The 15,003-nt window shown below is 54.3% G+C and overlaps 1 protein-coding gene across 1 annotated transcript in view; it reads left to right on the top strand.

The window, feature by feature from the left end:
- CYTH3 (cytohesin 3) overlaps positions 1–15,003 on the top strand; it is a 68,933-nt gene that overhangs the window by 49,627 nt on the left and 4,303 nt on the right. The window contains exons 2-9 of the mRNA XM_018040557.1: positions 3,015–3,097; positions 4,591–4,655; positions 5,050–5,116; positions 7,634–7,752; positions 10,303–10,383; positions 11,122–11,234; positions 11,315–11,463; positions 11,749–11,860. Coding sequence (XP_017896046.1) covers positions 3,015–3,097; positions 4,591–4,655; positions 5,050–5,116; positions 7,634–7,752; positions 10,303–10,383; positions 11,122–11,234; positions 11,315–11,463; positions 11,749–11,860 — 789 coding nt within the window. The remainder of the gene's footprint in view (positions 1–3,014; positions 3,098–4,590; positions 4,656–5,049; positions 5,117–7,633; positions 7,753–10,302; positions 10,384–11,121; positions 11,235–11,314; positions 11,464–11,748; positions 11,861–15,003) is intronic.

Genomic DNA, 15,003 nt, shown 5'->3' with positions numbered 1-15,003 from the left:
TGTAGACTTTTATCTTACCTAACGAAGTCAAAGTGAGAAAATGTGGATGATAGGCAAGCCAAACCCAATTTTTGTCTTCACTGGGAGAAGGCTGCTGAGTTGTGGGAGAGGTGGTGATAATTAAGAACACTTTCTTTGAACATGGCTTATCTCCCCATTTTTTTCCCATGGCACTTGCACGTGATAACCTGTGCATGAGCAGAGTCTGTGACCACAAAGTTCTTTCGAACGCCAAGAGATACTGATAGACTCTCTCTGACTACCAGCAGAACGTTGGTATCCATCGCGCATTTTGGCTGGTGATAGAAATAATAGGATAGCGAGGTATTTCAGTGACAGCTTGAAGAGATTGGCCCCGAGTATTTCATTGTCTGCTTCTATTCCTTCTATTTACTAATTCTTTCAAGTGTGCCAGGGAATATCCCATTATTTCCCATTAATACTTTAGCCAAACACCCTGAAAAGGTGCCATTTGTACTTGAAACCTTTTTTTTTTTTTAACTTATGAAAAATTCTAAACCCTTAAAGTATAAAATAGATAATGCATACCCATATATCAATCCAATAGATTTAACAGTTGTTGCCATTTTGCTTAATTACTTTTTGGCTGAATTATTTCTAAGTATGGATGTAATAACATCACAGCTCGTCAATTCTACAGTGTGAATAAGGACATTTTTTAACATAGTCACAATGTCATTATCCCCCCTTACAGAATCTTTCTTTTAGAGGTACAAATTCTGGTCAGAGTAACTGTAAAGTAAATGGTTATTACTTTAACTCCTTCGGGCCTTAATCGTGTAGGACAAGATGGGCATTACTGAGAGAAGGTCAAGGAAATCCGTTGACGATCATGGTTAGAAGCTTCAGGATCTTGAGTTGAATCACCCCGTGTTTAGATTCTCTTAGGATGTACCTTCATTCTGTTATCGGCCAGCCTTACTTACCAGGGTTGGAGGGGAGAAGCTGGAGGTGGGTTTTTTTTAAATCAAAAAGTCTATTGATAATTGAACTGGAGCGCCACCCTTTCAGACTCTTGTTCTCACATATCTGCCCAGGTGAACTCAGCAGAACAACAGGTGTTTTTTTTTTTTTTTCATTATGAAGTCCCTTTTGGGAGCCCAGTCTGTGCTCTGCAGGTACATTTATTCTTTCATAACAGGATAGTGTCGCCCAGCTGGTTTGTTACTTTCAGATTTCCTTCTTAATTTCATTGAGATGCTTGCTGGTAAGAGTAATTCCTTGGAAAGTTCAAGGATTGGCACATCTTTCCTGTCTTGGTTTGGGAAGCATCGTTCTCTGCTGGTTCTTATTTTTTCTCTTGATCTGGATACTTCCCCTCCCCTACCCCCCATGCATAAATAAGAAGCTGCTGGAAGCCACTAGCAGCAGCTTTAGGATGAAGCTGACACTTTGGACACCAGGATGGAAAGACCGTGTCCATGGTGATACTCTTGAGCTCCTGGGCCCACATGTAACATACTCTGGGACCTTGTGGGTCTTTAGGTTTATCCTGCTTGGAGCCTGAGCACCTGGGACATGTATATTCATGTATTTTATCAAATACAGAACATTTTAGCCATTACTTCTTCAAATATTCTTTCTCTATCAGGGAAGATCATTAGATGTCTCTTGGCCTGTTTCCCTAATTATAAAATTAGGATAAGAATGGCTGCTCTCAAAGTTATTTGGTGTGGAGGGAGGGTGTGGGGTGTGCGATACAATTTCCTACCCTGAATTTATAAATACATTCTTTCTTTATAAGAAATTATGTGAACTTAAGCCTTTATTCTACTTGGAACTGATAAAAAATATGATGATAATCAGGATTCAGTTTCATTTTCTCACCTGGAGATAACTGATACAGCACATATCGCGCACGGGAGTCCGCCCTGTCTCTCTGAGCTGCAGCGTCCGCTCTGTGCTGAATCAGTTTCTGTAAGTCCGGTGTATCTCTCTGGCTACTGTCTTCCAGTTCATTGGTCCAGTTGTCTACCCCGTGCCATGATCCCATTATCTTGTTTGTAGAAGCTCTGTGTGTGCTCTTGCTCTTTGCTCAGATTCTTAATCTCTTGTTTCTTTAAACAAATTAATGAAATAGAAATTAAACACACAGTAGAGGATTATTAAAATCAAAGGCTGTTTCTCTGAAAAGCTGTATGAAATAAGTCAATTATAGCATAAAATAAAGAGAATATAGACGTAAGAATGGAAAATACTACAGGGGTTAATCATTAATACGAGGATATTATGAAGAACTCTGTCAAATAAATATCCGCGCGCCAGCCAGCCTTCAGCCACCGCGTTGATGCTTCCTAATATCCTTCTTCCCTGTAGCTGAAATGGTAAAGAATCTGCCTGCAGTGCAGGGGATCTGGGTTCAACCCCTGGGTTGGAAAGATCCTCTGGAGAAGGGAATGGCAGTCCACTGCAGTATTCTTGCCTGGAGAATCCCACGGACAGAGGAGCCTAGCGGGTTACAGTCTGTGCGATCGCAGAGTTGGACGTGACTGAGCTACTCTCCTACGGACACAGACACACCCACACACAGACACACACACACACAGACACACACAGACGTACTTTCTCCCACACCGGCCTACTCGGAGGGAGGCGGCATCGGGAGTGTGGTGCGTTACTGACGCCCTGCTGCACAGACGTGTCGCTCCTGAGGGCGTCACAGCCGGTATCTGTCTGCTGCTGTTACCTTCTTTTCGTTCAGCGTGAGCTTCGTCTGTGTGAACGACTGGGCTCAGCCCTTGGTGATTGTGCGAGATTCTGTTTCATAACTATGCCACAGTTTATTTTCTTAGTGGTGACTCAGATTGTCTTTCTATCAACACAGGGCTGCTACGCGTGTCCTACCTGTGGTCTGCAAGCGAGGGTTCCTTGGTTCCTTTGAATAGATAACCTGGGCACAGAATTGCTGGCTTGCATGTATGCCCATCTTCAACCTTAGTGGATGTCTACAGATTGTTCTCCAGAGTTAATTCGATTTTTTTTTTTAATTTCAGTGCCTGAAGACCTGTCACTAGAAGAAAGAGAAGAACTTCTAGACATCCGTCGAAGAAAAAAGGAACTGATTGATGACATCGAGGTAAAGCAAAAAAAATGCCTTTTCATTTTTGCTCTTAGGTAAAGTTGTAAATCGAGTAGCTTCATGAAAATGTCAAACAGTGGATATCTGGTGTGTGCATATTCGAACCACACGGGGAGGCAGGGAGTGGGAGTTACCCCGGCTGGTGGGACAGAACTGGTGCTCACCGGGCAGACAGACTCTGGGCTGGAGGAGGAGGCCCGACTGGGGTCTAGAGCGGGGGACTCCTGACGCCGGCGTCACTGAGGGCGTCACATGTACTGCCCTCGGAAATTGTAGGATGAGCCCCTGTCTCGACCAGTGTCCCCAGCACCTAGGACGCTGCCTAGCATGTTATTGGCACTCAGGGATCTTTTGAATAAAGGGCTAAACCTATATCGAGTTCTGGCCATGCACCCAGCACCTACCAGCTGGTGGGAGTAGAATGACGGATAAACGCAGACACACGGGCGTCGCGCCTTCTGCCCTTGTGTGCTCAGAGGGCAGAGTGGAGGGCTCCCACGGGAGGTGCAGGGGAGCCAGCCACAGTCTCCGAGTTGGTACATTCGTAATACTCGCAGAAACCGGTCGGACGTGCGGCTGCTCTCTGAGCAGCTTCCTAACCACTGGCGAGCCCAAGTCCACTCCGCCTCCCCGGCCACTGGCTGTGAGACCGAGCCATGTCCAAACGGCAGCTCCTTTCTAGGTGCTCACGGTTTGAGTCTGGAGTTTCTTGGCACCTAAGAATCATAGGGGCTTGATAAAAATTTCCTTGTAGTTGAGAGAGAGTTTGTGAAACTTTTTCTTCTATGGTTACCTGTCATTCTTGGAAAAATCAGGTAACCCAGAATATTTTGGTTGAAAGTATATTTCAAGGCTAACATTCCAGCCTGGATGTTAGTGATCACAGTGCCCCCGGAGCCTCATGTGGTTCTCACGACCTCACTTCTGAGCTGAGGCCGCCAAGGCCCAGGAGCTCAGAGCCGGCTCAGTGGGGAGGACCTGTCCCTCTGTGAGGCCTGGGTTTGCCCGAGGCCACAGGCAAGAACCTTGACGCCTCCTGGGCTCTGTCCACGGTGCCGCGTCTCACCCAGGGTGGCAGGATCATCCGGAGACGGTGGCTGGGGCCCTGGTACTGACCTGTGTGTGTCTGGCCCAGGCCGTCCTGAGACCTGGGTGCCAGCGCTGGCAGGTGGGCGTGTGGCGGGACCTGTTGCTTCCTTTTGCTGTTGGCACCCTTTTACCCCTGTGATTTTACACACACACACTCTAGACTCTGCCTGCCGGGCCCCCCTGCTCTCGCTCTGATGGGAGGTGGACAGGCAGTCATTTTGTTTGCTCCTTCGGGGTGGCTCTGACTGGGAGGCGCTCTGTGTCAAGAAGAGGTCCTGGTTTCTCTACACTTGTGTTGTCCCAACGCACCCGAGGGCGGCTCGAACCTGGGGGCCTGAAAGGTCTCTGGGAGGTGGAGGCCCCTCTGTCAGCCCCACAGCGCGCGCTCTCTGTTTCAATAGAGGCTGAAGTATGAAATCGCAGAAGTGATGACGGAGATTGACAACCTCACGTCGGTGGAGGAGAGGTGAGCGGCCGTGGCTGCCCCTTCAGGCCGCCGTGGTGACGGCAGCGGAGGGGGCCGGGCCGGGGACGCCTGTCGGGGGCTGGCCGTTCTCCACCACCCCTCACTGTCTGGACTTGCCACTGAGGACGCAGGCACGAGCCCCTCAGAAGCACCCTGCCCCGACATGCCCTCTCTCTAACGGGGAGCTCTGCTTCCGCTTAGCAGTTCATCACTGTGAAGGGAAGGAGCCTTGTGGCCGCCCTGAGCTGCACCTACCCGGGAGACTGGGGGACCTTCGGGCAGGGGCGTTGGGGGGCTGTGGCCGTTCCATCCCGAGCTGTCCTGTCAGGACACGAACTCCTTGTGCTCTGTGCAGACGTCCAGTAACAGCTTCTTCATTGTTCTGCACGCACAGCAAAACAACTCAGAGGAACAAGCAGATTGCCATGGGAAGGAAGAAGTTCAACATGGATCCCAAAAAGGTAAGCAGCCGCCACGAGCATGGCTGCCCATGTTATTTACAAATATCCACACCATGAGTCCCTATTCAAGGGTCTCCAAAGGGAGTTTTCTTCAGATACAGCACATCTGTAGGCGCAGGAGAGTCTCATTTAGCTGGGTGTTCCGGCCACTGTGAGAGTTTTCCTCTTGCTTCCTGATTCTCTGCTTACAAGGTGTGAGTCAACTCCAGATCGTCAGGGCAACAGTTTTGTGAACTTGGTGATGATCTGATATTTGGGATTTGTAAGAAGAGGCTTTTGTGTTTTTTTCCCTTTGGAAGTTGAGTTTACAGAGTAGATGTAACAAGCACTGGAGGGAGATGATCTAACAGGTGGAAGGTTTCAAAACCAGGCCTTAAGTTCTGGGGGCAGCATGGGGGAGGCCGTCCAGTTCGTGGAGAGAGTCAGGTTTTCTCTCATAACAGACAGGTAGGGTAGTATCCCCGCTCGGCCTGAGATGCTCGCTGTCAGGGCCTAGGAATCCGATGAACTCTGCATCACACCTGCAATAACGAGGACTAAGGTTTACTGAGAAGTAACTGTCAGGAGCTGTGCAGAGCACAGCCGAAAAAAAGAGAGAGCAAAGAAACCAGAGCTCACAGTAAAATCTGGCAGCCACGGCCCCACCGTGGGCCCACGGCCGCAAGCACCCCCAGCAGGGAGGCAGCCGCTGCGGGGGGGCTGGCACGGGTGGCCACTGGGCACCACCCTCACCGGTATCACAGCCACGATGGTCACAGACACCTGCATCCCCGGGGAGCTTCTGCTGGTCTGCATCCTGGACCTTGGGCTCCTCGGAGCCCCGCTCCCTGCGGTGTTGGGGGCACAGAGTCTACCGTCTTGCCCATAGCCCGTCGAGCCCTCACGATGAGGACTCCAGCGAGGCCACGGGGGGCGGCCCTGCCCCTGACCCCTTGGCATGGATTTGAGGTCAGACAGCCTCTGCCCAGCCCGCCTCCCCGCCTCACTCCATCCCTCACCCAGGCACCACCCTCGTCCCTGGCGTTGTTTTCCAGGAATCTGGGTGAGGACTGTGCTCACCTCTCATCAGAACACTCTGTCCCAGTGTGTCTTCACACTCTGAAAATGGTACCCAGGTGGCTGTACCCACTTAAGCTCCCACCAGAAATATAGGGCAGTTAATTTAGGATTGTCAGACTTACTGGGTTTCTTCAGTAAACGTTTTTTTTCTTTTGAAGAATAACATGGTGCACAGATTTTAAACGTACAGCTTGAGGAATTTGAACAAATGCAAATACGCATGCAACTACAACCCAGACCAAGATGCAGGGCACCTGAGCGTTGCCTTTTTAAAAGCTTACGTAGGTGGAATTACAACATACTGAGTCTTCTTACTCCATGTCACGTCTATAGATTTTATCCGTGCCTGTGTTTGTTCCATCTGGTTCTGTGGCCTTTCATCATGTGAATGTGCTAGAATGTACTTGATGGTTCTCTTACTGGCTGCTGGGTTGTTGCCAGTTTTTAAAAATTCCACATGAGGCTGTTGGGGCCGTTCACGTGTTTAAAAAATTAATAGGCTTTTCAGATGGATCATGTGAGGGAACCCTGGCTTTGGGCCTTTAGGCTTTTAGCTAGGCCCTCTCTGCATTTGTAGAAACAATCTCTGGGCAAACAGACGGCAGAATTCCCTCCTCTTTTAAAAGCTTCCTAGTGTGTATGTTGAAACCAGCTCAGCAGCTGTGTCGGAGGTAGACTGTGCTCTCATTAGGACTTCCTCCGAGCCAGAGCCCTGCCAGTGTGGGTCCAGCGGGCGCTTGCAGAGACCGTTGGCTGGTTCCCGCAGGTCCCTCTGTGGCTGTGGATTTGGCTGCCTGAGCTCACTGGCACGGTGACCGAGTACTGTGTTCAGCCATGGGTGGCGGTACATCCATGAAGACAGCTTACCCTGCAGGCTGCCTTCACGCAGCAGAGGTGGCCTCAGTGTCGAGTGGCTCCCAGGACCCAGGGCGTTTCACTGTGTGCTGGCGGCTGCCAGGGCTCCTGCCATCACGTCTGCATTCACGGCAGGAACGAGGAGGGAGGAGCCGTGCTGCTCAGGAGTCCCCTTCTATCAAAAAACGAGCAGCTCTCCAGGGTCCTCCTCACAGACTTAATCTGTTTCTTTGACCCGATCTGTTCACAAAGTCGTTTCAAGTTGCAGGGGAGGATGGAGAGGGGGTGCTTGGGACTGGTGTTGGGTCAGGCAGCTGCATATGACGAGCTCCTCTCACATGCAGCACAGACCCTTTTCCTGAGCTGGGGAAGCTCTGTGTCGTGGCTCCTTCTGCCTTTATAATGTCTGGTGACTTAGGAGGGCTTATTCCGCAGCCTGTCTGTCCTTAGCCCGGTCGCTTTTCTTTGATGGGCGAGATGAGTTCAGTGATGGGAGCACCCCACCATGCGGTCGTGTCAGTTCGGCTGTGTCCAAACCAGCGAGGCGGTGGCACGTGGTCTCTGGACCTTCCTCAGCGCTGCTTCCTTCACGTTCCTCTCCAGGGAATCCAGTTTCTAATAGAGAATGACCTGCTGCAGAGCTCCCCGGAGGACGTGGCCCAGTTCCTGTATAAAGGGGAAGGCCTGAATAAGACCGTCATCGGGGACTACCTGGGTGAAAGGTGAGCTCAAGGGGAGAGGGCCACCCGCCTGCCCAGGCCGACCCTTGCATCGGGGTCTGTCACGGGGCTCCGGGGGTGCCTGTGCTCCCCAGGACTGAGCGAGCCCCGCGGAGCCACATCCTCCCCTGTGTCTTTGTGAGCAGGGGCAGGGGGCAGTCCTGGGGCCAGGTGGGGTCTGCGCTCCTCTGGGGCCCCCTGCTTACCCCGGGGACTGTAGCAGAACCCAGGAGGCCGCTGCTTGCCCCAGAAAGCATCGTGACCTTCTTGGGATGTTTTGCACAGAAGCCTCGGCTCTCTCAGCGGTCATCTTGCCCCTGTTAGTTGGGGGTATGAGGAAGACTTCATGTTGCAAAAGGGGCAACTGCCTATACCTTGATAAACAAATTTAACATACTCCCTAGCAAAATCCAAGCTAATTTCTTTGTAGAAGTTGACAAGCTCATCCCATAATTCATACAGAAATTCAAGGACCCCAGAATAGCCATAGCCATCTTGGAAAAGAAGAACAAAGTTGGAAAACTTACACTTCCCAATTATAAAACAGACTAAAGCTCCACTAACGAAGACAGTCTGGTGTGCTGGTGTAAGAACAGACATGTAGGTCATCGAACAGAGTTGAGAATCCAGAAATAGACCCTCACATAGACCATCAAACGAGATGCCAAGTCTGTTCGGGTGGGGAGATAGTCCTTTCAGAGCATGGTGCTGCGACCACTGGATATCCACACGCAGAAAGACTGCACTGGATCTCTCACCAAAGACCTAGATACGAGCACTGAAACTATAAAACCCTAAGAAGAAAACCTCGCGATAGATCTCTGTGGCCTTGGATTAGGCCAGGGTTTCTTAGATATGACAGCAGAAGCGAAAAACAAAATCATTAAATTCCAAAACATCACTTGCTTCGTAGGACATCATCAAGAAAGGGAGAAGACAGCCCACAGAATAGGAGGAAATATTTGCAGGTCAGAAATCTGATCAGGACTTGTATCCAGTATATAAAAAGAATTCTTATAACTCAGCCATAAAAAGACAGTCGTCGATGGGCACAGGGTCTGAATAGACATTGATCCAGAGAGGATATACATACCTAGGCGTATGATAGGGGACTTTCCTGCTAGTCCAGTGCAGGGGACGCAGGTTCAGTCCCTCATTGGGGAACGAAGATCCCACATGCCGTGGGGCAGCTAAGCGTGTTCGCACGCACCGCAGCAAAGCGCCTGTGCAGCCGGAATAAACAGGCATAGGACGGCCATAAGCACAGTGGCCAGGAAGCGTGTGGTGAGGCGCTCAGCATCCTGAGTCAGCGGGGAGATGCAAGTCAAACCGCAGTGAGGCAGCCGTTCAGTCCACCAGGAATGGCTGTCCTTCAAGAAGATCATGAATGTTGGTGAGGATGTGGAGAAACTGGCACCCTCATACATGGCTGTAAGAAAACAACAATGGTGCAGCCATTTTGGAAAGTCATTGGCAGTTCTTCCAAATAGTGAACTTACCATGTGACCCAGTAACTCTGCTGGTATTCTACTAAACTCTACTCGGTTTAGTTCTTAAAAGCTAGTTATTAATGGCAGGAATCACTTCCAAACCGTCTTCCTCTCTGAGCCCAGGACCTTGCTTTCTGGCTCGTGACCCTGGAGGAGCCGTCTCCCGGCTCTGAGCCTCAGAATCCCGCCTGGGAGGTGGGAACGGGACTAGCGCCTGCTTTGTGGTGGCCCTGAGGTCGAGGCTCTGCACCACGCACCTGGGTGGGTGCCTTAGTGCTCAGCACAGGGGACTCTGAACCTTGGCAGTCGGGCTCGTATTTGGGGTCTTACTGTGACTCGTACTGATTGTGAAGTCAACTCCACATCCTACTGGGTCGTCTCCTTTGAGCTAAGCTTGAAGACAAATGCACCGTGAAAAATAACTTGTCTTTTAGTCATATGACATTAAATCTCTTGAGCACTTGCTTTCAGTTCAGTTCAGTCACTTGGTTGTGTCTGACTCTTTGCAACCCCATGAACTGCAGAACGCCAGGCCTCCTTGTCCATCACCAACTCCCAGAGTTCACCCAAACTCATGTCGGTGATGCCACCCAACCATCTCATCCTCTGTCATCCCCTTCTCCTGCCCTCAATCTTCCCCAGCATCAGGGTCTTTTCCAGTGAGTCAGCTCTCTGCATAAGGTGGCCAAAGTATTGGAGTTTCAGCTTCAACATCAGTCCCTCCAATGAATATCCAGGACTAATCTCCTTTAGGATGGACTAGTTGGATCTCCTTGCAGTCAAGAGTCTTCTCCAAAAAAAAAAAAAAGTCTCCTCCAACACCACAGTTGAAAAGCATCAATTCTTTGGTGCTCAGCTTTCTTTATAGTCCAACTCTCACGTCCATACGTGACCACTGGAAAAACCACAGCCTTGACTAGACGGACCTTTGTTGGCAAAGTAATGTCTCTGTTTTTTAATACGCTGTCTAGGTTGGTCATAACTTTCACCTGCTTTAGGAAATGTCTAATGAAACCACTGAAATGACATGCAGTGAGGCTGTAAAGTCCATTTTCTTTCCTAGGGATGAATTTAACATTAAAGTTCTTCAGGCTTTTGTGGAACTCCATGAGTTTGCTGATCTCAACCTCGTACAAGCCTTAAGGTGAGCGTTCATGCCCTACGCATGAAGGGAGGCTGGGCGGGAGAGTGGCCCAGCAGCGCTGGGCGGTGACCCTCCGGGTAACTCCAGCCACCAGAGAGAGAATCGGGGGCGGGCCTCTCCTGCCTCCACGTGGCCCAGGCTCTGGCTCCGCTCCCTGTCGCTTTGCCTTCTCTCTCTTTGCCTGGTCTTTGGCAGTTGTGGGTGACCCCCTTCCCACCTCTGGGTGCGGTCTCAGTGCCTGGGCCCACTTTACGCCACATTTGGCTTTGCCCACTAGCCATGTGGAGGCCCAGGGTGTGCCCAGGAGGGTGTGGGTTTTGTGCCCGGGAGGCCGCCCTGGCCCAGGATCCCAGCCTCGTTGGCAGGTGCTGGTCTCAGCCTGTCTCCTGTGTCCTCTGCCGCAGTGCCCCCCTTTCCTGGTGACTGCTCCCCCAGCTGTGAACTGGGGTGGCCGCTGCCTTTCTGTGGGCTCAGCCCCTGGCCTTGGCTGAGGGCCGCGCTGGCGGGTCCAGTTTGAGGTGACGCATTTTGAAGACGGTGTCTCGGGGAGGGGCAGGCCTGGCAGGCCTGGGGCGCGGCCCCGAGGACCCTGTTCTTTTCATCAGCTGCGGAACCTCCCACGGACAGCGGGCGCGCCTCGGGGTCCAGGGGGTCAGTGCGCTTCAGCCCCCCGGAAGGGCCTCTGGTCTTGGAGATGTCTACCCACCCCCCCACCCCCCCACATTCTCGCCCCTGCAGGCAGTTCCTCTGGAGCTTCAGGCTGCCGGGCGAGGCGCAGAAGATCGACCGCATGATGGAGGCCTTCGCTGCTCGCTACTGCCTGTGCAACCCCGGCGTCTTCCAGTCCACGGGTGAGTGCGCGGCGGGTGTGTGATGCGCGGGCGCCCGGGCTGGGCCCATGCTGATGGCCCGCGGCGCTGACCCCCCCCAGACACGTGCTACGTGCTGTCCTTCGCCATCATCATGCTCAACACCAGCCTCCACAACCACAACGTGCGCGACAAGCCCACGGCCGAGCGCTTCGTCACCATGAATCGCGGCATCAACGAGGGCGGGGACCTCCCCGAGGAGCTGCTGCGGGTGAGCCGCCCCGCCATGCGCCCCTCCTCCCCGTGCACCCCACCTGCCCGTGTACCCCCATGTCCCCTGCCCCCTCCCCAGGTAGCCGCCCCCCCGTCCCCGCCCCGTGTTCCTCTTACCCGGTCCGTGTTCCCCTCGTCCCGTCCCCACCTCTGCTCAGGAGCGTCAGACCCTGCCCTTGCGCCCAAGTCGGCGGCCTTTAGAGGGGCCCTGGGCGCGCCCTGGGGGGCTTCGCGGGGCGGCTGATGGCGCTCGGCCTGAGCCCCGGCCGCCCTCCCTGCGCAGAACCTGTACGAGAGCATCAAGAACGAGCCGTTCAAGATCCCCGAGGACGACGGCAACGACCTGACGCACACGTTCTTCAACCCCGACCGGGAGGGCTGGCTCCTGAAGCTGGGTGAGCGGCGGCGCCGGGGGCGGGACCCCGCCGTGGCCCCTCCGCCCGCGCCCGCGCCGCAGCCCCCGCGGCGCCCGGTGCGCCTCCCCGCGCGGCCGGAGGCGGCGGCTCCCCGAGGTCCCCGCACAGCGGCCCCTGGCGGCCAGGCGCGCCCGCGCGGCGTCTGCTCCGGCGGCCGCGCCGCCCCCGGGCGCCCGCCGCCTCTCTTGGTTCGGTGTGGCTGACTTTCGATGCGTGGTTTAAATGTGCCTTCTTGTTGTTTTCCTTCTGCCTGTGGCTCCCACCTTTCTGTTCTGTGATGGGCTGTCCCTGCTTGTCCTGCGTAGGAGGTACGTACCCAGCGGCTTCCTGCCCTTTGCCAGCTGCTCTCTCTTCTCTTGTCTCTGTCGGTTCGTGTGAAGCTCCGACTTGCTTGCCATCCATCTGGCCCTCGTGGCTTCAGACGTGCCGGGCTCACTTCATCCTCCACGCAGGGCAAGGTGCCGCGGCCGCGTCGCCCCTCCGCGGCTGGGCGAGGAGTGAGGGACCGAGGCGCGTGGAGATGCCGGGCGGAGACAAGCTCGCCCCTCCGCGTCCTTGGCCCTGAGCGCATCGCCCGCCGCCCATCCCGCTAACCAGGCAGTGCGTGTTTGCACCACCTGTGCAGAGTCCAGGCGCGTGTGTTAGAACACGGGTGCTCTCGTCTGACCTCGGGAGCTAAGCAGGGCCAGGCCTGGTTAGTACTTGGATGGGAGAAGCGTGTTAAGAACCTCTTGACTATTGACAAACAAGCAGAAGAGCATTTATATATTCTGAGCCATCTTAGGGATCCGTAGGGAGTTATCATTCTGGTGGGGGTTGAGATTCCTTCTTCTGGTGACATTAGAGCCTGTGAGATGAGCCAGATGACGCAGGCACTCTGCAGACAGTGTGTCAGACACCAGGGCCTACAGGAATGCTGGTGGTTTGAGTCTTTAACCAAGAGGGGATGAACGTGGGCCTGGTGACAGTGTGGCCAGTGTAAGAGTGTGTAGCATGGGCTGGCTGCCCTGATTTGGGATCTAGCTCTCACCTTTCTCTGGCTGTGCCGGGGTTCGGAAGACTTTTGGATCTTTGCCTAAAAAGCCAGAAGCGTAGCAATGGCCCTGGGTAACGCCTGAGTGACCTTCCAGACACACCTGGCTTTGAGATCCCATCCAGCCTGTGGGCCTGGAATGAGGGCACAAGGAAGGTGCCCAGAAGAACAGCAGCTGCACTTGGGCTGTTCCTGTTCTCTGTCGCCAGCAAGGGCCCCCCGGGATGGTGACAGCACAGGCCTGCCTGGCAGCCAGGGTGCTCCCAGTGCCCCCTGGGTGACTCTAAAGACTGAACTAGATGTCTGACACCAGGGCTTGTGTTCCAACCTGTCATCTGGTCGAGCAGATGACCGGACCACAGTGTTGGGCCAGGGCACCAACAGGCACAGGGCCGGCTGGTGCCCAGGAGGGGCCAGGGACCCAGGGCTTGCTGCTCACCTGTTCCCGCGGCCCCCGCTGTGTCCTCAGACCCAAGGCTGAGGGCCACAGAGCTGGTGACAGCACAGGTCGCACCTGCAGCCCGGAGCCTCAGCCCCTGGGGCTGCTCTGCTCTCAGAGCTGTTAGCGTCCTCCAGGGTGTCCAGTGCACAGCTGGCTGGTCAGCGCGCCAGACTCCTGCCTACGGTTCTGACCCCATGAAGGGTCCCTGGGTGTCGGTCCCTTAGGGACCCAGGAGGCGGGTGCTGAGGCCATGTTAGGCTGGGCCTGGGTGCACACCTGTACTTAGTGAGGACACACAGCCCTAGGCCCCTGAACGGCCTACACACGCAGGCAGAGAAGCCAGAACTGTGGCGTGTATGTGCTAAGTTAGGAACCGGAGGTCCTAGCATGACCTCGCTTGGGGGTTGGTTGTCGTAAGTTAATCTTAGACGAGACCGTGCTTTCAGGAGGCCAGGGTGCCCCGCCAGAGCAGAGCCTGGTGGTGGTGCTTCATGATGGTCCTGTAAATACCGTGTAGTCACTGTGTTTTGAGGGTGAGTCAGATGTGTTAACACAAGAGTTTGGTTGGCACAGAGCTGGCGTGGAGAACAGGCTTGCATGGTATGCACGAGAGCCCGTGTCTGCTAACAACTGTGCAGGCAGCAGGCGTTTACAAAGAGAAAAGGGCTGCCTCTATCCATACTAGTCAGGAGCAGCCAGGCTCCTTCCTGCAGGGGTGTGTGTGTCTGTGTGTGTGTCTGTGTGTGTGTGTCTCCTTGTCCTGAAGCCCAGTCACAAACACATGCTTGGGCAGAGCTGGTCCATCTCCTGCAGCAAAACCTGCTGGAGCTCAGAGACCAAGAGTGTCACCGCCGCCACCCTGTAAGGGGGCTTGGGGCTGGGCCAGGCTCAGGGGTCCACCTGACCACACACCTCCATCTCAATGCCCACTGCCCCTGGCCCAAGAGGCTCCCCTGGTCTCAAGACCTGGACCGGGGGTTGGGCTCCTCCAGACGTGCCACTGAAGTTGGGTGTAGCAGGGCAGGAGTCTAGGTGCAGAAGAGTCTCGAGGCCCTCCCGGAGAACAGAGAGCCCTGCGCATGGTTCGAGACACACCTTGAGGGGGTGGAGGCCTTGGGGGCTGGAGGCATGAAGGGGCCTCAGGGTCTGAGGGCCCCCAAGGACAGTGGAATTTGGACAGATGCTTCTGACGGGGATGGAAAGTGAGATTAGGGGAGCAGGGGAATCTGGGGACCCTCTTCACGGCATAACTGAGGCTGCCGCCCCACACACCTGCCCTGCCTGCCCAGCCAGCCTGTGGCCATCATGAGGACAGACATCTCATCAGTGACCCAAGGGTGAGGGTCCCAGTTTCCGAGGACCCCTCAGTGGCACTGAAACCGCAGGCGGGGCTCCCTCCCTGCAGCTGGGTGTCTGCGTGTGTCTCCTCCCCCCAGCTCTCCCCAAATGTCAGGCCTTGTGCCTCAATTTCTGGACAGCCTTCATGTCCCCCCATGTCCCTGTCTGGGCTCCTCAGTCTCAGGGACCAGGTCCGTGACCCTCAGCCACAAGGGTCTCACCTGTCTGCACCAGGGAGCCAGGGGGCGGGGCAGCTGCTGCTTACCTCATGCTGGTGGATCGCAGACATCTGTCACCAGGCGCATGTTC

The sequence above is a fragment of the Capra hircus genome, chromosome 25, assembly GCF_001704415.2.
Source record: "Capra hircus breed San Clemente chromosome 25, ASM170441v1, whole genome shotgun sequence".
Taxonomy (NCBI): domain Eukaryota; kingdom Metazoa; phylum Chordata; class Mammalia; order Artiodactyla; family Bovidae; genus Capra; species Capra hircus.
This window is presented reverse-complemented; position numbering and strand designations above follow the sequence as displayed.